At 49.1% G+C, this 21,543-nt stretch overlaps 2 protein-coding genes across 2 annotated transcripts; one reads left to right on the forward strand and one right to left on the reverse strand.

Moving 5' to 3' along the window:
* Nucleotides 1–17: 17 nt before the first annotated feature.
* On the reverse strand, nt 18–1,113 carry rasl11b (RAS-like, family 11, member B). Its single transcript, XM_047036828.1, has 3 exons — nt 753–1,113; nt 487–543; nt 18–390 (listed from the first exon to the last, which is right to left on the reverse strand). The coding sequence occupies exons 1-3, from the start codon at nt 907–909 to the stop codon at nt 284–286; spliced, it is 321 nt and encodes a 106-aa protein (XP_046892784.1). The 5' UTR covers nt 910–1,113; the 3' UTR covers nt 18–283.
* A 6,115-nt stretch (nt 1,114–7,228) lies between these two features.
* On the forward strand, nt 7,229–12,704 carry usp46 (ubiquitin specific peptidase 46). The gene is made up of 9 exons (XM_047036963.1): nt 7,229–7,970; nt 9,398–9,478; nt 9,800–10,013; nt 10,427–10,668; nt 11,309–11,385; nt 11,499–11,582; nt 11,735–11,932; nt 12,147–12,225; nt 12,526–12,704. The coding sequence occupies exons 1-9, from the start codon at nt 7,935–7,937 to the stop codon at nt 12,625–12,627; spliced, it is 1,113 nt and encodes a 370-aa protein (XP_046892919.1). The 5' UTR covers nt 7,229–7,934; the 3' UTR covers nt 12,628–12,704.
* Nucleotides 12,705–21,543: the final 8,839 nt, after the last annotated feature.

A 21,543-nucleotide genomic window follows, 5' to 3' on the forward strand; every position in this document is an offset into this window, starting at 1 on the left:
GAAATTAGGCGGCTAGACTGAGTGACTGCGCGAGAGCACAGTCTGTGGATCGCTGCCAAGAGACGGAGAAGCTGCGCTCGGTTCACCGGCCAAAACGCATTCACATCCCCGTGGTAACTATATGCCGAGACTCTCGGACCGATTTACACGCAACCCCGACCGTAAATCCTTAGTTGCAACAATAAAAACCAGACTTCCAGACCAGAGTCTCTTCAAACTCCAATTATTTCTCAGGCTCAGAAGCAGTGAAAGTCCAATGACGATGTCTGTGTCTGAATAGGCTTTAGCAGAAGAAGACGTATTTAAAACTCACATCAACACCCGGAGTGTCTTGGACCTGGATAGCCACTTGCTGCCCGTCCACCTGAACCTCTCTGGAGTAAAGATTACCTGTTGGCACAACAGCAGAAGACGGTGGTTAACAATCTGCGAGTTGAAATGGCAAGTAGAGAATCAAATCCGTTTAATTTAAAGTTTTAGACTCACCAGCATTTCGCTCGTAATCCCCGATGAAACGCTTGGTCAGGAATCTCACAACCAGAGCTGAAATAGAACAGAGAAGATGTTGGTTTAATTGAACATCCAAAACATTTGACATTTTATTCATTTAGCAAACGCTTTTTAGTCAAGGCGACTTCAATTAAGGATTGCATGAAATTGCACAGCAGAAAAGCAAGGATCTGAAGTGCATAGTTTTAACTGTAATTTGAACTAGATCGTAAATACTTCGTTATAAATGTGCATCAAATTACCTGTTTTCCCAACTCCACTGCCTCCAATCACGGCTATTTTCATGACGCGATTTGACGGAAACTCATGCCCCGCGCACTCGGCGATGGTCGACATGTTCTGGATCAGACGCATTTTTGCCAAATACTTTTTTATAAATTTTTGGGTGACAAATAACATCCGAAGAATGATTTCGGGATGAGCAAAATCCTACACAGGACTTTAAAATCAGACGTAAACTGTAGTGCGTAGACTATAAAAAATATTCCCATGAAATGCTTCGAAAATATAGTAGGTCTGTAGATGTTCGGATACAGATGTTTACAAGTAATTCCGTTCTGGTTTGCTCCTTTCTCTCCGCTACTGTTTGAATGTTGATAACGAAGATGCTCATGGCTTTTATAGCTCCTCAGCGCTGCTCGGAGCTGATTGGCTACTGCCCGCAGCAGGCTCGAGCAGCTCTCTTCCTCCTTCACGTGGATTTGCCTACCGAACACTGGAGGCTCTACCGCGGGTGGGCTGCTACGGATGCACGGACAGAACATCCATTCTTCACCGGGAACATAGCAGGTCTTTTGGCAGGTGTTCAGGTGTTGTGCCGGTAGACTAGTGTTATTGATCAAAATGTGAAGGAGGGAGGGGCTAGCGCCTGTTAACTGCCCCCCAGGGTCTGGGTTGGAGAGGTCTGCCATGCCCAAACATGCTGCCACATGTCCGGCCAGCGGCGTCGCTAGACCCTTTTACTGGGGCACGTGCCCCAGTATATTTCTGCTGTGCCACAGAATAGATCAAGAAAAAAAGTTTTAACAATTTACTTTATTCGTAAGTGCATTCATTTTGATTAATAATACTGGAAAAAGAAACTCAGTATCCTAACAAACCGAGGCGTGCTGGCAGTACTCCATGTCTGTCTCTCCTGTGCTAGCTCTAAGAGCACACACAAGTCCAGGTGACGGCACGCAGGTCAGAATTGAGGGAGGCTAAGAAAACATGGCACAACTAAAAACGTTTCTAAATACTAGGCCAGCTTATTTCGACTCAAACACAATAACAACATGAGTCTAATAATGTATGATATTACACAGGCCTCTCAAGTCTCACACAGTCGCCATGAGACCCACACACTTCACACTCTCACGCAGCACCTTGTATTTCTCACACAGTTCCACCATTTCTCACGCTGAGAAGTAAGGGATAACTTGTCCCGCTATATACAATTAACCCGCCCCCCCCCCCCCCCCAGTAGAACCTTTAGTGTCTGTCTAGCAACACACCTGTGTCCAGCCCTCTTCACAGGGGGTCTGCCCCCCTCCATGATCACCATGCTAACCGGGTGTGTGTGAGCAAGGTGGCGAGGTCTGCCATGCCCAAACCTGTTACCACATGTCCGGCCAGGGGCGTCGCTAGACCCCTTTTACTGGGGCACGTGCCCCAGTATATTTCTGCTGTGCCACAGAATAGATTTTTGTTTTTTTTTAGTTTCAACAATTAACATTTTTAGTCAGTGCATTCATTTTGATTGATAAGACTGGAAAAAGAAATGCAGTATCCTAATCAACGCTGGTAAAATCAACGCAGTTTAACCGAAAAAACAAACTGATGCGTGCTGGCAGTATTCCATGTCTGGCTCTTCTATGCTTGCTTTAAGAGCATCTGCAGCACAAGCACACAAGTCCAGGTGACGGCACGCCGGTCAGATTTGAGGCAGGCTAAGAAAACATGGCGAAACTAAAGAACGTTTCTAAATAACAGGCCGGCTGATCAGCTTATTTAGACTCAAACACAAAAACAACATGAGTCTTATGTATGATATTACACAGGGCTCTCGCATTTCACACTCTCACGCAACACCTTGTATTTCTCATGCAGTTCCACCATTTCTCACGCTGAGAAGTAAGGGATAACTTTTCCCGCTATATACAATTAACCCCCCTGTGCCCTCACCCCCCCAGTAGAACCTTTATGTCTGTCTAGCAACACACCTGTGTCCAGCCCTCTTCACAGGGGGTCTGCCCCAGTTCATGATCACCATGCTAACAGGGTGTGTGTGAGCAAGCGTGTTTGTCTGTGTGTGCCTTTTCTGTGTTAATGATTCATTATGGTTAATAGATCACCTTCTGCTGTTTACTCTATTCCCTGTCCCACTTAGTAATGTATCCCTCTATCTCCCTCTCCCTCCCGCTCTTTTCCTTTCTCCACCTCGCTCTCTCCCTCCCTCCATCTCTCTCCCCCTCTCCTTACCTCTATCCACCCCTCTCTACCTCTCCCTCCCTCCTTCCATCCCTCTCCCCCCTCTCCCTACCTCTCCCCTCCTCTCTACCTCTCTCCGCCTCCGTCTCCGTCTCCATCTCTCCCCCTGTCTCCCCCCCCCCCCCCATCTCTCAGCAGTGTTCCTGTCTGCAGAGGAATGCAAGCAGACAGGCTATGTGATTACTCTCTCTGGTATGTATGATTGAAAAGCGCCGTGATGACAGACGGGTGTGTGCTGAAATATGAAATTAATACCTAGGATTCGTTAGCAGACAGGTCGCTGCTAGCAGCCCCAGCCTCAGCTCCAGCCTCAGAGTCAGCCCTAGATCCATCCCCAGCCTCAGCTCCAGCCTCAAAGTCAGCCCTAGATCCATCCCCAGCCTCAGCTCCAGCCTCAAAGTCAGCCCTAGATCCATCCCCAGCCTCAGCCCCAGTCCCCAAGTTAACACTGTTTCTCTACTTGTCCGCATATGAAAGCTTGCGAGGTCAGGAAGTATCAGAGATGTGTGTTCTTCGACCCTGCATGCAGAGAAACTGAGGTGTGACACGTGACTGCCCCCCCATGCAGACACACACACACAGAGTGCTGAGCTGAACACTTAGTGAAAGGTGTGTATGTTCACAGTGGCTGCTGAATTGTGTGTGTGTGCAGGAATCAGAGGTGTGTGTGCTGATAGCGATGAGAGGTGTGTGTGTGTGTGTGTGTGTGTGTTAAGAGCAGGACGAGAAGGGGGAAGGAGAGGAGGACAGAGGAACACAGAAAGGGAGAGGGGGGAGGAGGGGAGAGGGAGGGGGAGACTCGCACAGGGTTGACAATAGATGGCTAATGGGGGCAGAAAGGGAGTAAAGTACTGTCAAGTACGGGGGGGTATGGAGGGGAGCATTTATTGTGTGTTTGCGGGGGTAATTGAGGTATTATAGAAATGGCAGGTTCTGGAAGTTGTGGGAGAAAGGAGAGGAGGGCGGACAGAATGGCGGAAGAGGAGAGGAGGGAAGGGGAGGAGAGGAGGACAGACGTCCAGAGATCCACACTCTCCACACAGCACCAGGGCGCTCAGGTGTCCAGTCTGGACAGACCCCCATCCTTCCAGTCGTGTCACACTTGACTCTGCCTGTAGGGTCCCAACGCACACACACTCAAACACATTGAATGGGCTTTGGCAAATGTTTTGTTTTTGTTTGTAACAGATGTAAAAGAAGCGAGAAGGGAAACAGTGAAAAGAATAGAAGCATTCAGGGATGTGTTTAGGTTTATCTGCTCTGTGTTTACATCTCCAGGTGCGTTAGCATTTCCAGGGACTGATGGGAAATCTTCAGAGCTCTTATCCAGGGAAGAATCCGGACAAAGGAAAAGAGGTTTCTTCTTATTGAAATGTCAACATTCCCTCGGGTTGGCTCATTTGCATAGCTCTGCATTTCAAAAGGGGTGTGAGCGTGCATGAGTGTGTGTGTATTTATGTGTGTGTGTGTGGCCGGGGTACACCACTGGGTGCCGCCCCCCCCCCCCCCCCGCCCCCCCCTCTCTAGAATGCCCCCCAGGGCTAAAGCAAAGTGAAGCCATCACTGGTCCCGGAGCGTGTATTCCCATACAGTATATTTATAAAGACACATTTCAAAGTGTTAACTTAACACCTGGAATGCTCGTGATGATGAGAGTGGACCTAATAAACACAAATTGTGTCGAATGAACACTTGTGTCGCAAATGTGCTGCACTGCATCCAAGATGCTCCTGTTACTGGGAATATCAGAATCCGAATCAACATTAGTTTTTATTGCCATGTAAGTTTAAACAAACACAGAATTTTCTTGTGGCAGGAAGGTGCATACGATGAACATATATGGATCTTAATTAAAAAAAAGAAGTAAAACACGCATGATATCTCGATGCTCCGAAAGCAGGACAAATGAAAGACTAGTCCGCGTGGTATATGTCAATCCTAATCTGCAGATCAAACCTAAAATACCAAGCCTTATTAAGATGATGAGATATGATTAGTAAAGAGACCATGGAGGAGAGACCAGCTGTACTATAGTTTAACACCAGACACAGAGGAGAAGACACCGGAAAGAGAGACTAGGGAGAAGAGACCTGTGTAGGTTGTGGAGATTCCTGCTTCTCATCTCTGTTTACTGGAGAATAGACTTCAGGTCTGTTATGAGTTTCATTCACTCGCATACACTGTTAACACACACACTCTGTAAACACACAATATTGTGTGGGCAACTACGCATGCACACAAACCCTGTTGTAGATCTTCTTCCACCCACAGCTGTTTGTCTGTGTGATTCAGAAACAAAGAGAGATTAGTCCGTGTGCGTGTGTGTGTGACTCAGACACAGGTGAGAGTGTATGTGTGTCTGTGTGTGTGTGTGTATAATCAAGGTCACCGTTTGACGACTGCGAGACGTGGGAGCCCTCGGCTTTGTCGGAAGTGGAGGAGGAGAGGAGAGGAAAGCTACAAGAATTAGATTTCTATTATAAATATTAAAACTGAATATACACACACACACACACACACATGAACACATGTTCACACCCACTCTGAACCCATTAGCGGTGTCACCCTAAACTCCAGTGCTCCCGTCTGTGAACGGGGGTTCTGGCATTGCCATGGCAGCAGTGTTGCCCTTCCAGGTGAGTCAGAGAGAGTGAGAAATAGCTAGGTGATGGAGACAAAGGGCAGCATGAACTCCAATCTTCGCCTGGTTGGAAGTTGAAGATGAGAAATATTAGATAATATTTTGTCATATTCGCTAATATTTTGTAACTGTAACCTGGCTGTCTGGCTACAAGGCAGCCCTCCCCCTTACATACATAAACACATGCACAAAAAAGCATGGAGATTGTTTGTAGCATTAACCTCTGTCCATCTCTCCCCCCACACCTCCCTCCCTCCTTCCATTCTCTCTGAACCCCAGCAGGTATTTTAAGGGAGCAGTCATCCTCTGCTGATGCCACAGGAAGACCAGAGGCACCACAGTACCCACTTAAGCTTGATTAGATGACCTCAAGAGTCGTTTGATTGGTTTAACCGTGTCAGGTGAGTCAGACAGATTGGCTTGTTGGATTCCACAAGCATGGACCCAGTAACCACAGCCTCACACCACAATGATGTTATAGCCAGTAACCATACCTTACACCACACCACTGTTATAGTCAGTAAGCCTAAACCTTGTTATGCTGGAGAAGCATTCAGACGTGCACTTAACATTACTTGTGACTGGATTAGAAGCTGTTTGAATGCAAAACTGCCCTCTAATCTTCAGTCAGCTGTCAACCAAAGGGAAAGTTTATGTACACAACTCAGAGACGACTGTGTGTGTGTGTGTTCTCACGTCATGTGAGAGGAGCCAAAGTAAACAGTTATAGATGGGAACTTGTCAGCTTACCATATAAACCCTGCTGCATTCCAGCTCTCAGGTCAACAACTATCCTTGAAAAGCTCATTTAAATTTAATCACCCCCCCACCCCCCAAGTCTTAACCCCCCCCCCCCCACCCACCCCAAACCCCCTCCCTCCCAAGCCCCCCCCCCCCCCTCAAAACACCCATGCTGCTGTTTCTCTCCGTCTAAATTCTTTCTTTCCTTTTCTGCCATCCTCTCTTGAAGTCTGTTGTTCACAGTGACCTGTTCTTTCCCCTCCTCTTTGTGTGCATGTAAATGCTGCAGAGATCGTTATCAGCAGGCTGCGAGCTGGGGCCACAAAGCAGGAGAGGATGACAGACCTGGGAAGGCCGACCCCCTGCTGGGCCCAGAGAGAAAGACCTCTCCATCCTTCTCTCCTCACCTCACTCCCTCCCCTCCTCACGTCAACCCCCACCCCCCTACCTCATCTCCCTTCCCCTCCCGCTACGTTATTGCCGTCTAATTGGTATTTAGGGGGCATGCTAAAACACCCCCCCCCCCAGAAGAGGGGGCTGGGCTGTGTCCTGGGGCATGACTTAGGGAGATTTTCTTTCTCAGTCGGTCTTCAAAGTGGACCGGAGGAAGATCATATCTTTGTCACAGTAGCTTTTTCTAATCACCTGGTTTGGGTCTGTGCCTCGGTCCATCTCTCCCTCTCCTTTTTTTTCTCTGTTTCTCTCTCTCTGTACTTCTTTCCTTATTTCTCTCCCTGTCTCCCGATCTCTCTCTCCCGTCTCTTCATCTGTCAATCTCGGTTTTTCTCTCTCTTTGTAATCACATCTATTCTGTATATTTGTTGTGTTTTACCTCTATTTGTGTTCTATTGATGTGTTTGCTATATTATTGTGTAAAGACATATTAGATATACTGCTGGCAATAGGCAATTCTTGTTATCAGTAGATACAGTATATACTAGTAAAAGTACTTTGTAGTAAAGATCCCCTTAATCAAAAGGTTAAACAAAGAATAGCATGACACGATGCAGGTAAGAGTTTGAGAATTTTCCTTCCGATTAAAACTTCAAATCCCTAACACCCCTGTTCCACTCCAACTCAGGCGACTGACAACTACTGCGCCAAGGACTAAACGCCGTGGCTTATCAGTGGTCCGATGGATCTGTCAATAAAATAATGGAGTACTCTACCAATCCCCTTTGCTTGTGCATTGAAGTAGGCGGGCCTCCGTGTTTCCATAGCTAGTGTGTGGTTGTAATCCGTTGCTATCAACCTGACACAACTTTGTTTACTATTCATTCATGCATTTCGCTAGCATAGCATTTTTCACAGCAAAACATTATAAATGTCAGCGACAATGAGGTCATCCTGACTTTTAATGTTAGCGATTTAAATTTTTGCTCGAGGCTGATGCCTTTTGCTGTGTGTGTCGTCAGGTCGGGGCATCCCTTCCCTTTAATGCGTTTGGGTTGCAGTGGCCTCTGGACAGCGGCTGTGTGAATTAAAATCGATTCACATCTTTTCTAAACATTGAGCTGCTCCGAAAACATGTTTATTTTATAAAGATGCCGGTGAGGGGGACCCTGTAACATAAATGACTGTCAGAAATATCGCCTCCATCTGTAATATGGTAAGTACTGAGCTAGCTATTTGGCTATCAATTGACTAGTCAATGTCAAACACCTTGTGTGATGGACATGGTCGGTGACTCGCTCTCACAGTCGGTATCAAACCGGCACGGCGACTTACATCTCCTCCTAGCGACACGGTCTAATTCCTGGGGAGGGTCGGCTGCGAGAAAAAGGGGGTGGGCGGCCAAGGGTGTTAAGGGGAACGATGTGGAAGCTAGGTAGGTTATGGTACAAGCTTGGGCCTCTAGCAGGCTAGTAGCTGTCCATGGCCCGACACAGTTATGGTCACAGTCTCAAATGATGCTCTCTCTGTGTACTAGCGGGCGTCAGTGACAGGTGCCACCTCGGTCTAAGAGCACTTAAGTCCTGAATTAACATATCCGGTTCTGGCAAAAACATGGCTCTGTTGCGTTAGAACCGGTTTAATATAAGTTAAAGGGGTGCCTTGCATTTACATCAAATGGAAAACAAGGCTTGCCTTGAAATGCTCTCCACACGCATACGTTTCTTCCCTTTTACCCCAGCATTAGGTACATTTAAATTGTGTAGGTTATGTATAGGTTTAACAGGTCTGGAAACCGAATAGTCCATGGTAGGGGGTGCTTTTCCAGGAGGGGGTGCATCTGGGGGCACAACACTGGTCTAGCACGAGAGCTTTGTTTAAGGCAACCTTCAAGTTGTTTTTACTTCGTCGTTAATGACGGAATAGGGTGCATCTGCTTACGCTGATAGTCATACGTTTGATTGTGTGTGTGTGTGTATCTTTGTGTGCATACCTTTGTGTGAATCTGTACCTGTGTGTGTGTGTGTGTATCTTTGTGTGTGACCTTGCGACTGCGTACATGTGTGCGTAGAAAAAGGCAGCCCAACAAAGAAAGATACTCACTTCCGGCTTTATTGAGAGAAAAATGACAGTCGTTTAAGAATCTCGCGTTCCCTCAACAAAGCCCCTGGAATGAGCCAGGAGTGGAGCTGGAAGTCTGAGGGCTCTGCAGAGGACTGTGCTGTGACCTCCATTACAGCACGTTAAACGCTCCTCAATGTCTTTAGTGACACATACCCTCCAGAGAGGAGAGATCTGATCTGATTCATGCTTCTCGTAATGAATGAGCGGGGCTTGTCTGCTCCGGGGGAACTGGAGACTTTGGGAAATACACCGGTTACTGGAATGTGGTGACATTTCTGTTTGACAGTGTGTTTGTTTATCCAAAGCGACGTACAGAAAAGTGTGTGGAGAAAGTGCAGCAGGAAATCCAAGATCACCTGTCCTTGTCAGGACTGCACTCAATGAGATTAGATCTTACTCATCTCTGGCTCCAACAGTCCTGTCACTCATACTGCACGATTGTCCATTTAACCTTTATTTGAGCTGTAACCCATCTCTTTCCTTCCCTCTCCTCCTCTCTTCTCTCTCGCTCCTCCTCAGGGCACCAATGCCTCTGCTCTGGAAAAAGACATTGGTCCGGAGCAGTTCCCAATCAACGAACACTACTTTGGATTGGTCAACGTAAGTGTCCGTCATCTCTGTTCCCCTGTAGGACCACCAGGGTGGCTGTAGGGGTCAGAGGTCAGAGCTCTGTCACTTCCTCCCTGACCTCCAGCCATGTTTCCTGGCTACATGTGTAATGCATGCAGCCATGATCGCTCATTTTAGTTTTAAAGTTTGATATTTTCTCTCTCTTTCTCGGTCTTTCTCCTTTCTTTCTCCCTTTCTCCGCCTCTCCTCCTCCCTCTCCTCCTCCCCCCTCTTTTCCTCCCCATCCTCCCCCCCTCTCCTCTCCTCCTCCCCCCTCTCCTCCTCCTCCTCCTACCCCCTTCTTCTCCCCAGTTTGGGAACACATGTTACTGTAACTCGGTGCTCCAGGCTCTGTATTTCTGTCGACCGTTCCGGGAGAACGTTCTGGGCTACCGGGCCCAGCAGAAGAGGAAGGAGACCCTGCTCACCTGCCTGGCCGACCTGTTCCACAGCATCACCACCCAGAAGAAGAAGGTGGGGGTCATACCCCCCAAGAAGTTCATCTCCAGACTGCGCAAGGAGAACGGTGAGGGGGGTTGGGGTGAAGGGAAGGAGGGGTTGCAGGGCACAGGGGTAACAGGGTGGAGGGCATCGTGGGGAAGGGGGGGGGGGGGGAGAGGAGGAGGAGGCAGGGTAGAGCAGGTGTGCTGTGGTCAGTGATAAAGGTCATGCAGAGCTGAATAGAGGCAGATTGTTCTCTGCTGTTAGACTACAGGAAGCTCTTTATGTGGACCAACAATGAACATCTCTGTTAGACTGCTTCATTCAACTGCCTCCTCCCTCTCTCTCTCTCTCTCCCTTCCCTCCTCACACCCTCCTTCTCTCTCTCTCTCTCTCTCTCTCCTTCTCTCTCTCTCTCTCTCTCTCTGCTTCTCTCTCTCTCTCTCTCTCTCTCTCTCTCTCTCTCTCTCTCCCTCCTCACTCTCCCTCTCCCCCCAGATCTCTTTGATAACTACATGCAGCAGGATGCCCATGAGTTCCTCAACTACCTTCTCAACACAGTAGCGGACATCCTCCAGGAGGAGAGGAGGGGGGAGGGCGGCAGGGGGGAGCGGCCCAACGGCCGTCTGAAGAGCGTTGCCGCGGAGACGGAGGCAGAGTCCAAGGCGGAGCCCACCTGGGTGCATGACATCTTCCAGGGAACGCTGACCAATGAGACGCGCTGCCTCAACTGTGAGACGGTGAGACGGTGACCGTGGCGACCACACGAGCACACACACACACATTCATTTAAACGCACTCACACACACACTCACACACTCTCCACACACACACACACACCCTGCAACAGAGCATATGAGCGGAGTGGAGCGGTGACAATCTCAAATTACAAATTAGGCCTGCGGGAAAAGAAAAAATAATAAAAAGTAAAATTAAACAAACCATATTAGGCCTACTTTGAAATACAAAACGATTTTGTGTTAGAATATTAGGCTTTATTTACTTTGTTTCAAATTACCATATTTTGCCCCTCTTGCCCCTCGCTCGCTCCGCTCCGCTCACATGCTCTGCCTTGCAAAAACACTTACGCACACACACAGCCGACTTTGTAAAATCTCCTGTCATCATGGAGACCAGAGTTGCTAGCTGACGTCAGAACTTCTGTCCTTTGAGGAGAGAGGGAGGAGAGAGAGAGAGAGATTACCATATACAGACTCACCATAGTAAAGTGAGTGTGATGCTCAGAGACACAGCTCTCAACACTGAAGCAGTGAGGGAGCTGTGTGTGGCCATGGCTTTGTGTGTGTGTGTGTGATGTGTATGTACTTAAGTGTGTGTGTGTATTGCAGCTTAGGGCTGATGCTCTGCTCCTTCCCTCAGGTAAGCAGTAAAGACGAGGACTTTCTGGATCTTTCTGTGGATGTGGAGCAGAACACCTCTATTACACACTGTCTCAGGTAGAACCCCGACCAGGACCCCAGAACCAGACCCCAGAACCAGAGTGTGAGACCTGCTAACATCGCCCCCCCCCCCCTGCCCCCCCACGTCTCCCCCTTCTCTCCCCCCCCAGGGACTTCAGCAACACTGAGACGTTGTGTAGTGAATATAAATACTACTGTGAGACCTGCTGTAGCAAACAGGAGGCGCAGAAACGGTAGGTACACATTCGCACATGCACACACACTTACACATCTGCTCATACACACACATTTACCCACACTTACCTGCTTGTGTATCCGTGAACGTGTGTGTGCATATGTGTGTGTGTCTGTGTGTGTGTGTGTATCTGTGTGTGTGCCCCCCCAGCATGCGTGTGAAGCGTCTCCCCATGATCCTGGCTCTGCACCTGAAGAGGTTCAAGTACATGGAGCAGCTCCACCGCTACACCAAGCTGTCCTATCGCGTGGTCTTCCCCCTGGAGCTCCGCCTCTTCAACACCTCGGCCGACGCCCTCAACCTGGACCGCATGTACGACCTGGTGGCCGTGGTGGTACACTGTGGGAGGTAAGACACGAAGTACACTCTGACTCACTGTCACACAGTTTTTCTGGATATTTCCCCCTTAGCCTTACTGCTGATGTTTATCCTGTCCCTTTCTCCCTCCCCACCCCCTCACCCCTCCACCCACCCCCTCCCTCCCTCCCCACCCCCTCACCCCTCCACCCACCCCCTCCCTCCCTCCCCACCCCCTCACCCCTCCACCCACCCCCTCCCCCAGCGGGCCCAACCGAGGTCATTACATCACCATAGTGAAGAGTCATGGGTTCTGGCTGCTGTTTGATGATGACATCGTAGAGGTGAGTGACAAAGAGCTGCAGCTGTCATGGCAACCCGGGGTGTCTGTCACATTCACTACTCATCCTCCCTGTCCGTCTTTTTCTCTGTCATTTACTGCTCCTACTCTCTGTCTGCCTCCTGTCTCTCTTTCTATCTGTCTGTGTCTCTTTCTATCTGTCTGTCTCTTTCTGTTTGTCTCTCTATCTCGTTCTGTCTGTCTCTCCATCTCTTTCTGTCTGTCTCTCTATCTGTCCCTGTCTCTCCCTGTGTCTGTGTCCTATACTCCACCCCACCTCCTCTCTCTTCTTTTGACCGTGTAGAAAATTGACGCCCAGGCCATCGAGGAATTCTACGGTCTGACCTCGGACATCTCCAAGAACTCTGAGTCTGGATACATCCTCTTCTACCAGTCCAGGGAGTGACGGGCGGAGGGAGGAGAGAGACACTAAGAGAGAGAAAGAGAGAGGTAGGAGAGAGAGACACACTGAGAGAGATAGAGAGGTGGGAGAGAGACACTGAGAAAGATAGACAGAGAGGGAGGAGAGCGAGATACGGAGAAAGATGTAGAGATAGAGGGAGACACTAAGATAGAGAGAGTAACAAAGAGGGTGGAGAGAAAGACACACTACGAAAGATGGAGAGATAGAAACGAAGAAAGGGAAGCAGAGAGAGAGGGCTAAACAGAGAAAGAGAGAGAGCGAGAGAGAGAGAGGGCTAAACAGAGAGAGAGATAGAGAGAGAGAGGACTAAACAGAGAGAGAGAAAGAGAGAGAGAGAGGGCTAAACAGAGAGAGAGAGAGAGAGACAGAGAGAGAGAGAGGACTGAACAGAGAGAGAGAGAGGGCTAAACAGAGAAAGAGAGAGCTAAACAGAGAGAGAGAGTGAGAGAGAAAGAGAACAGGGTGGGTGCTGTGACCCCTGACCTCTCCTCAGGACATCTCAGTGCCAACACCCCTCCCCTTCCTAGCAGCCTCTGGGGTCGCTGCACTACATTTCCCATCAGCCCCTTCTCTTCCTGCTCTCGGCATGCTGGGAAGGATAGCACCTTCACCCACCTGCATCTAGACTGCACTTTAGAACAACACAATCCAACAACAACAATAGCACCACAAGTGAAGGAACCAGAAGATACTTCAGGTCCAGGCTTGTGTTTTACACGACTGGATGCCACACCTTTTCATCTGGACTGTTCTACACCTCTATATTGACCTCTGTATGACCTATATAGTGTCTTTATGGTGACCTCTGTGTGACCTTGAGAGCCGGAGTGGTAACCACTGTGTTGCACGTTCACCCATCCTGTCCTGCCAGAGGAGTCACATGGCTTCCTGACCCCGCCCACTTCCCCGACTTTTGTATGTGTGTGTGTCGGTTGGTCTGTGTGTCTGTCTGAGGTAATGTGAGAGGTGCCAAACTGAGGTTGTGACATCACAACTGGAACAATGTCACACGAGGACTGTGGTGTCTGTGATGTACACACACTGTCTGATGTAGACATGACTGATGCTGAATAGGACAGATCTATTTTTGACAGCTGGGAGGGGGAGACACTAGCCTGGCTGCCAGTCCAACTTATCCCCGCCCACAAAAAAATGTGGTCGGGAAGTTGGGTCTGGAGTAGCTCGTTTGGGGAAAAACTATGTCCGAACAGGAGCTGTTCGGACCAATCAAATTGTCAGGGCGGGCTTTATACGATAATGGACAGATGATCAACAGTAACGTAATCAACAACGTCACCAAAGAGCGCTTGGGTTGAATTCGTTTTCAACAAACAACATATTGCGTTGCTCTGATTGGTTATAGGTCTATCCAATTGAGCGAAGAGGCATTTGTTTTATGAGTTCAGTTGAAACAGACATAGTCACAGCCCAACGGAGAGTTTTCAGACTCATATTCTGACTAGAATAATGAGTATGACAACGTCAGGCTAGGGAGACACTAGAATCTCAGAGAAGTTAGAGGAGGAAGTAAAATATATTACCTGACTACATGTGAACCTGTAAGAATACTGTGCTGTTTAACCTGAATCACACTATGAATATATCACGTTCCTCTTCTTCTCCGCCTCTCTTCCACTCCTCTTCTTTTTTCACCTGGGTAACTGGAACACCTGGGCTGAGGCAACTGTGTGTGAGATGTATGTGTGTTTGTGACGTGTGTGTGAGAGGTGTGTGTATGAGGTGTATTTGATCTTCCATGAGCACCTCCGCACCGATCAGCTCCTCTCTTCCTTAGCAGTGTGCCTGCGGCCGCGTCTCAATCCTCTCCCCCTCCTTCCTCCCCTCCTCTCTGGTCCAGCTCTCCATTTGCTCTCATCACAGGGTCCTAGGGTGGGTATAGCAAGATTGAGACTACAACGTCATGAAGTTTTGGATTTCTCGGGACCAGTGGTAATTTGTCACCTATAGCAACAGACAATTAGCTGAAAGCTAACTGAATCATCACACACGTAGTTATAAATGTGTCTTTATCCTCAGGACATTTTACATAACATATAATAATTACACGATCCAACTAAATATAAATACACTCAAAGGCCAAATTGAATTACATTTTGCCGTCTTCCATAAGGAGTTCAGTTGGAAAAAGTTGGCCCCATGTCGGTTTTCATGAGCAATTTACTCCCACAAAATACGCAAAGGCTCATACCTAATCAACTGACGTGTCTCAACCTTCATATATGGATCCTAGGGTGGGAGCAGGAAGTGGGGGGGAAGTGAGGTCAGACTGTGAGGGTTGGTGGTGAATATGAAGTGCACTTTACTAGGAAGGAGATCAATGCTTCGAGGAGATCCACAGTCTGACGTCCTCGTTTGTCCTCGTCCGCTGTTCAATAAAATAACTTTATCAAGTTGATGTTGTTGGACTGTGTCTGTTGCTCACCCTCGTCTTCCCCTCTTCACTTCCTCTCTCTTTAACCTCCTCTGCTCTCTCCTCTTCACTCGCTCTCCTTCACCTCCTCTGCTCTCTCCTCTTCACTCCCTCTCTCTTTAACCTCCTCTGCTCTCTTCACTCGCTCTCCTTCACCTCCTCTGCTCTCTGGTCTTCACTCCCTCTCTCTTTAACCTCCTCTGCTCTCTTCACTCGCTCTCCTTCACCTCCTCTGCTCTCTCCTCTTCACTCCCTCTCTCTTTAACCTCCTCTGCTCTCTTCACTCCCTCTCTTTCACCTCCTCTGCTCTCTCCTCTTCACTCCCTCTCTCTTTAACCTCCTCTGCTCTCTTCACTCGCTCTCCTTCACCTCCTCTGCTCTCTCCTCTTCACTCCCTCTCTAACCTCCTCTGCTCCCTCTGCATTCTCTGCTCTCTCCTCCCTCCACTTCCTCTCTGCTCTTGCCTCTCTGCTTTCTCCTCTTTACTTCCGTCACCTCCTCCAGCTTCTCTCTGCCCTCTTCACCTCTCCACTTCACCTTCTTCACCTCCTCCACCTTCTCTCTGCCCTCTCCTCCTCATCACCTCTCTTTTCCTCTGCTCTCCATCCTGTTCTCATCTCGATTATGTTCTCTCGGCTCTCTGTTGTCCCCCCTCCCCACTCTCCCTGGTATCTATCCCTGTTCCATTGCACAAAAGACAGGATTTGAGGATCATTGTAGTAATGAATATCATTAAACTACATAACTGGTTTGTTCTGACATCACTTCCTGGTTATACTTCCTGGTTACAGCTGTTTGCAACCCTTAAGCATGAACTGTCCATGGTGGCTTAGCTGTTCCAGACACTATGTCTCTTAAAATAAATGTGTGTCATTGTGTGTGTCTTTTACCACTGTGGACAGTGTGTTCCTGTCGTAATCACTTCAAATCCCTTTGGATTTTTTCCTCAGAACGCCTAGCGGTCAAAAACATCTTTCCTATCTCCACTCATCTTCTCTCTGAAGTGGCTTTATCCCTGCACCCTCTCTATCTGTCCTCCACTTCCTCCTGCCCCCATTTTCTCTGATCTTCCCCTCTCTTTGGTCTTCTCTCCCTCCCTTCTCTTTTTCTCACTTCCCCTCACCTCTCTCACTTTCTCTCCCCTCTCTTTCTCCTGTTGTTTCCATCTACGCCAGACAATGATAGATGGTAGTGGGTCCAGACCAGGCTAGATGATTTACGAGACCTCTCCTCTAGGATCAGACCAGACTAGACGATGATAGAGTATAAGTGCAGCAGTGGGTGGCCAGGAAGGAGATGGAGATTCTACTTCCTGTCAGGTGGACAGCCTCACTGACATCAGCCCATTCTGGGAAGAACTCTCACCAACAATGAACACAATAAAGGTAAACAACACACGCCCACACGCACACACAGCATCACATCTGCATCCATTATGACATTTCACAAAGCATAACGAGCGCAGATTGTCAGGAAAAGCATTAATAGCACTGAAATAGACAGCAGATAGCGGGAGGGTTGCCATGACCGTGGGACCACACTGAGATGGGTAATATGTGTTTGTGTGGGTGGGTGGGTGTGTGTGTGTGCGTTTGTTTCATTGTAGATGCTGCAATGTGTGTGTGATCATCGTAGATGCCGTGACGTGTGTATGTGTGTGTGTTCCACGTACAGCTATGTTCATACACAGCAGGAGCCTTCCCAGAAGAGACAGTGGCGGGAACAGTACTCAGAACTCACTGTTACATTGACATCCTCACCCTGGGCTTGTTCTCAGGATGTTGAGTAATCTCTTAGTGGAACTGTACACAGCTGGAACACGCTAATCCTGGAATCCTAACCGTTTACTGGTCCTAACCCTGTCCTAACCTTGTACCGGCCCTAACCCTGTCCTAACCCGAAGACCACGCTTAAACTTGACTGTTTTGGACCTATGTTGGAGTAGGTCTGTCTGTAGAGCACCCTTGCAGTAGTAGAGGTAGACAGTACAGGTACTGTACCTCTGTATTGGCCAGATCCACAGAGCTGGACACACATCTGGAAACATGCTTACCAGCACGCGGAGAGCTCATTTATCTTAAACACACACATATACAGACTCATGACATCTACACACAGACACACATACGTTTACACATGAGCACACACAGACCCGTCTCTCATGCAGAGCCAGCATGGGTCACCTCCAGGGTGATGACGACTGACCGTAACGTCGGTGTGGGTCACAAGACCACCTTTCTCTCTCTTTGTCTCTCTCTCTCTCTGCCTCCTCTCTCCCTCCATTCAGGTCTCCGCTCTTCAGTCTCCCTCTGCCTCCCCCTAGTCTTCCTCTTGTAACATCCCTGCAGAAATATTAGTCTTCCTGTCCCAGCGGGCCCCAGGGGGAGCGAGGTGTGAGGTGTCCGCCAGTCACCCGTGTCTTTGACCCTGAGCGTGGCCGGTGTGGAACCAGGGAAAACATGGAGTTAGACTGCCACCTGCTGGGGAGATCTGGTACTGAACCCAAAGTTAAACTGGCAGAAGTTATGAAACGTCCTCAAAAGGATGCTAAAGTTAAACAACTCCAGTCCAACGCTCGGCAACGCTTCGTGGATGTTCTCCGACTCTCTCCAGCGTTCTGCGACCTTCCCTAGACGTTCTCCAACATTCTCCAGTGTTCTCCACCCCTCCGGAGCGCTCTGCAGTCCAACATAAATAACCATGCAGAAGGAAGAAGGAGGAAATGCCTTCAGATCTGGCTCAGAAGAAGAGAGTGTGTGTGTGTGTGTGTGTGAGAGAGAGAGAGAGGTTGTGACTGTGCGCCTGTGTGATACTGAGTAGGCTGTGTGTGTGAGCATTTCTGCCTGTGAGTGTGTGTGACTGTGTGATACTGGGGAAGTTGTGTGTGTGCGTGTTTGTGTGACTCTGATATGGGGGGGGGGGTGTATATGTGTGTGTAGGACTATTGTGGACAGATATACTAGGGAGGCTGTGTATATGTGTGGCTGTGTGATATAGGGGAGTGTGTGTGTGTGTGTGTGGGTGTAGGACTGTTGTGGATAGATATATGGGTCGAGTGGGGAGCAGTGTGGGTCTGATGTTCTTGCCAGGCTGTTCTCCTCGGAGTCTGTGCTACACATTTATCTAGAAGGCATCTCTCAACATGGAGAGGTGTTCATGTGGAAAGAGTAGCCTTTCATTTCCTTCACCCCCTCTTTTCTCTTTTCCTGCATTTCATTTTTGTAATGTCCCTGGAATCTGATGATTCCATGAGTGTGTTCATTGTGTGTGTGTGCCTGTGTGAGAGAGAGAGGGAAAGAGAGAGAGAGAGAGAGAGAGAGAGAGAAAGAGAGAGAGAAGAAAGAACGAACGAACGAACAGGAAATAAGAAACAGAAAGGAAAAAAAGAACAAGTGTGGCTGGGATTCTTTCACTATAAGAGTTTTAGCAGCTGCTCTCTAAGCTTAGTGTGTTTGTGTGTGTATGTAGCTCGGACACCCCTGTAAGGGGGGGGCTCGCAGTGTGACTCAGTCTCCATCCCTTCATCCATCCTCCCTCCCGGCCTAGTGCTCGTTCGAAGGCCTGGTTTCCATGAGATCAGATCACCCCTACGAGGTGAGATGTTAGACCGGTTTGCAGACAGGCTAACATAGTGGTTAGCTGAGCGGTCAGCTAGCCAACCAGCTCGCAGCTAGATGGGGAACAGTAGGTCAAACGGAACCGAGTCGTTTGTTCTGAGTTTGAGACAGCAGCTTTGACGTGTGAATTGTTCCACGTTCTGTGGAAAACATGAACTAAGTCACCTCCGTCAGAGCCCGGTGTGAGTCGTCGTGTTTCAAGAACATTTATGAGAAAATGTTTTTTCAAACGATCAGCAGGACCAGATTCAGACAGCTCCTTGGAAACCGCCGGCCTTATTTCTTTATGAAAACATGACTGTTTGAACAAGCAAGCAGACCCACAATGCTCTCTGTATTCCAGCCAAGCTTGTTCCTAACACTACAGAATTCTCTAACTAGTGAACCATGTATACCCTGGTTCTACAAGATGAAACCAGAAGTTCTGCACTGGTCTGGTTCTAGACGACAGGCTTTATTAACCGATCTATCACTGTATCAGGGAGGTCACATTGTGATGACAGCTATCAAAATATGTGACATCTTTTGCCCAGACACAGACTCACCACACCGAAGACTGCTGGTTACTGGCACGAGTGGCCTTTAACAGACAGAGGAAGGTAGGCAGGAAGGAGGGCTCTGCTGGGCCCGGCTGGTTCTTCTAGGAAAGAGGATATCTGATGTCACGCCTGCTCGGACTTTGCTCCTCTGGGTTGGCTGGAACCTCAAAGGAGGAGGGGGCGGTGGGGATGGGGTGCTCACATAAACATGATGGATGGATGGATGGATGATGTCACACATGTGGATATTTACTGTTTTTGTCACACGCATGTTCCTCTCTCTCCTTTTTTCTTCATCTCTCTCTTCCCCTCCATCACTTCCTCCCTCCCTCTATCTCCCTTCTCCACTCTCAGCCCTCCTCATGTCCAGATGTGGTCAACATCAGAGTCCAGCAGGGTCCAGCAGTGTCCAGCAGGACCACTACAGTTCACTGGTTTCCTGGTCCAGTCCAGAGAGAGATGACTCCATCACACAGCAGTCCAGCCTCACCCCGCCTCCTCCCAATTCATCCCAATCCATCCTGTCTGAAGAGTGTGCTTGTTACCAGAACCATTCTTCTCCTGCTCTTCCACATCTCCCTCCTTCCTTCCATGCTCTTCCATTCCTATACTGGCTCCCTCCTCTCCTCAGTCCTTTCTTCCCTCCTTCCCTCTCTCTCGATCCCTATCTTTCCTCCTTCCCTCCTTCCCTCTCTAATACTCTCACTCCTTCCCTCCCTCCCTCCTCCATTTTCATATTCTCTTTGATTTATGCACTGTGGTTTGTTCACCCGTAACCTTGTCATCGTGAGCGGTGATATAGGGCCTTGTTAATGTTCCTCGGCTGATCTGGCAGGGCCTGGGGAGAGGACGGGGGGGAGAGGGGGAAGGATGGAGGGAGGATGGAGGGAGGAGGGGGGAACAACTTGGCTAGAGTGGTGGGGCGGGGTGCTGCAAATGCACCAGCAGAGCCAGGATCCAGGGAAAGCCTTCCAGGGTTTGGATTAGGAGGGGCTGGCTGGCTGGATCCTGGGGCAGTCCCCACTCCACAGCCAGCTCCAGAGTGGGGAGGGGGGTGGGAGGTTAGTGGGGCTAGGGAACTCAGGGGGGACTTTGGGGGGCTTTGGAGGGGCTGGGGTAGTTTCCACTCCACCATCGGCTCCAGACCCGTATCTCTGGATCCTCCAGGAGGATAGCCAATCACAACATAGCTCCTCCAAGACAGGACGTGGAGGTCCAACAGTGAGACCTCCAGCTTCTCCAGGACTCCAGCACTCTGCTAATGAGAGGAGCAGAGCTCCATTCAGTACCGCTGTCCTGTGACATGTGGAGCCACTGGGGGGGGACTGGGAGGATTGTGGCTGCTGGTGGAGGGGGGGGAGGTTGACCCCAGAAGTTCAGCATCAAAGACAAAGATACACACCTGTAACCATGGATACAGGTTCCTTGACCTGTGACCATAAAGCTGGACCAGCGAGCTGTATTCCAGGTGACCAAACACATGTAACAGATCCTCAGTCCCCCCCCCCCCTCCCACCCCCTCCAATCCCCCTCACACACACACATCCTCTGCTCTGGGAAGCACAGTGTTAACCCTTCTCTGCTCTGCCAAGCAAAAGGAGTGTTAGCTGTGGGCCGAGAGGCTGAATGAACAGCCACTACGTATGGGGTTTCCCTGGGAGAAGAGCAGGGTCAGGGCCTGGAGAGAGGGAACGCTATTTAGACTGGGTTTATTTGACTGGGTTCATTAGTCTGGGTTAATTCGACTAGGATAATTAGACTGGGTTAATTAAACAGGGTTCGTCAGACTGGGTTAATTGGAGTAGCTAATTAGTGAGGAAGACTTGATTTTGACAAGACCAGCGTTACCACTGGGTGTGATGCGAGTGCATTCGTGTATAGTGTGCACTACGCTCATACATCGTGAACACAAAACATGCACGGATGAACTAGCTCCAGTTTCCTCCACCCACACGCTGGGCTCAAGGCTGCTGATGTGAAACTTGGAGAGCCACAAGACAAACCCTGACTTCCTCTCCCTGTCCTTCCAGCTCAGGAACTTATTTTTGGTTCCAGAGGAAGACTTCTGTCGTCGCTGCACAATCTTCTTGGTGTTTCAATGGAGCAACATCGCCCCCTATTGCCCCCTGTGAGTGAACTGCACTCAATACACTGATAGCTACATCTGTGTATGACAGGCCTCTGAGTCCATTCTTTGTTCTACTCGGACAACAGCAGATGCAGTGATTTTACATGAGACTGATGGGGAGAGGAAGCGACTTCTGGTTTCACAGAGGGCAACTGTGCTGGGAGACGATGCCATTGGTCAGGA

The sequence above is a fragment of the Hypomesus transpacificus genome, chromosome 16, assembly GCF_021917145.1.
Source record: "Hypomesus transpacificus isolate Combined female chromosome 16, fHypTra1, whole genome shotgun sequence".
NCBI lineage: Eukaryota > Metazoa > Chordata > Actinopteri > Osmeriformes > Osmeridae > Hypomesus > Hypomesus transpacificus.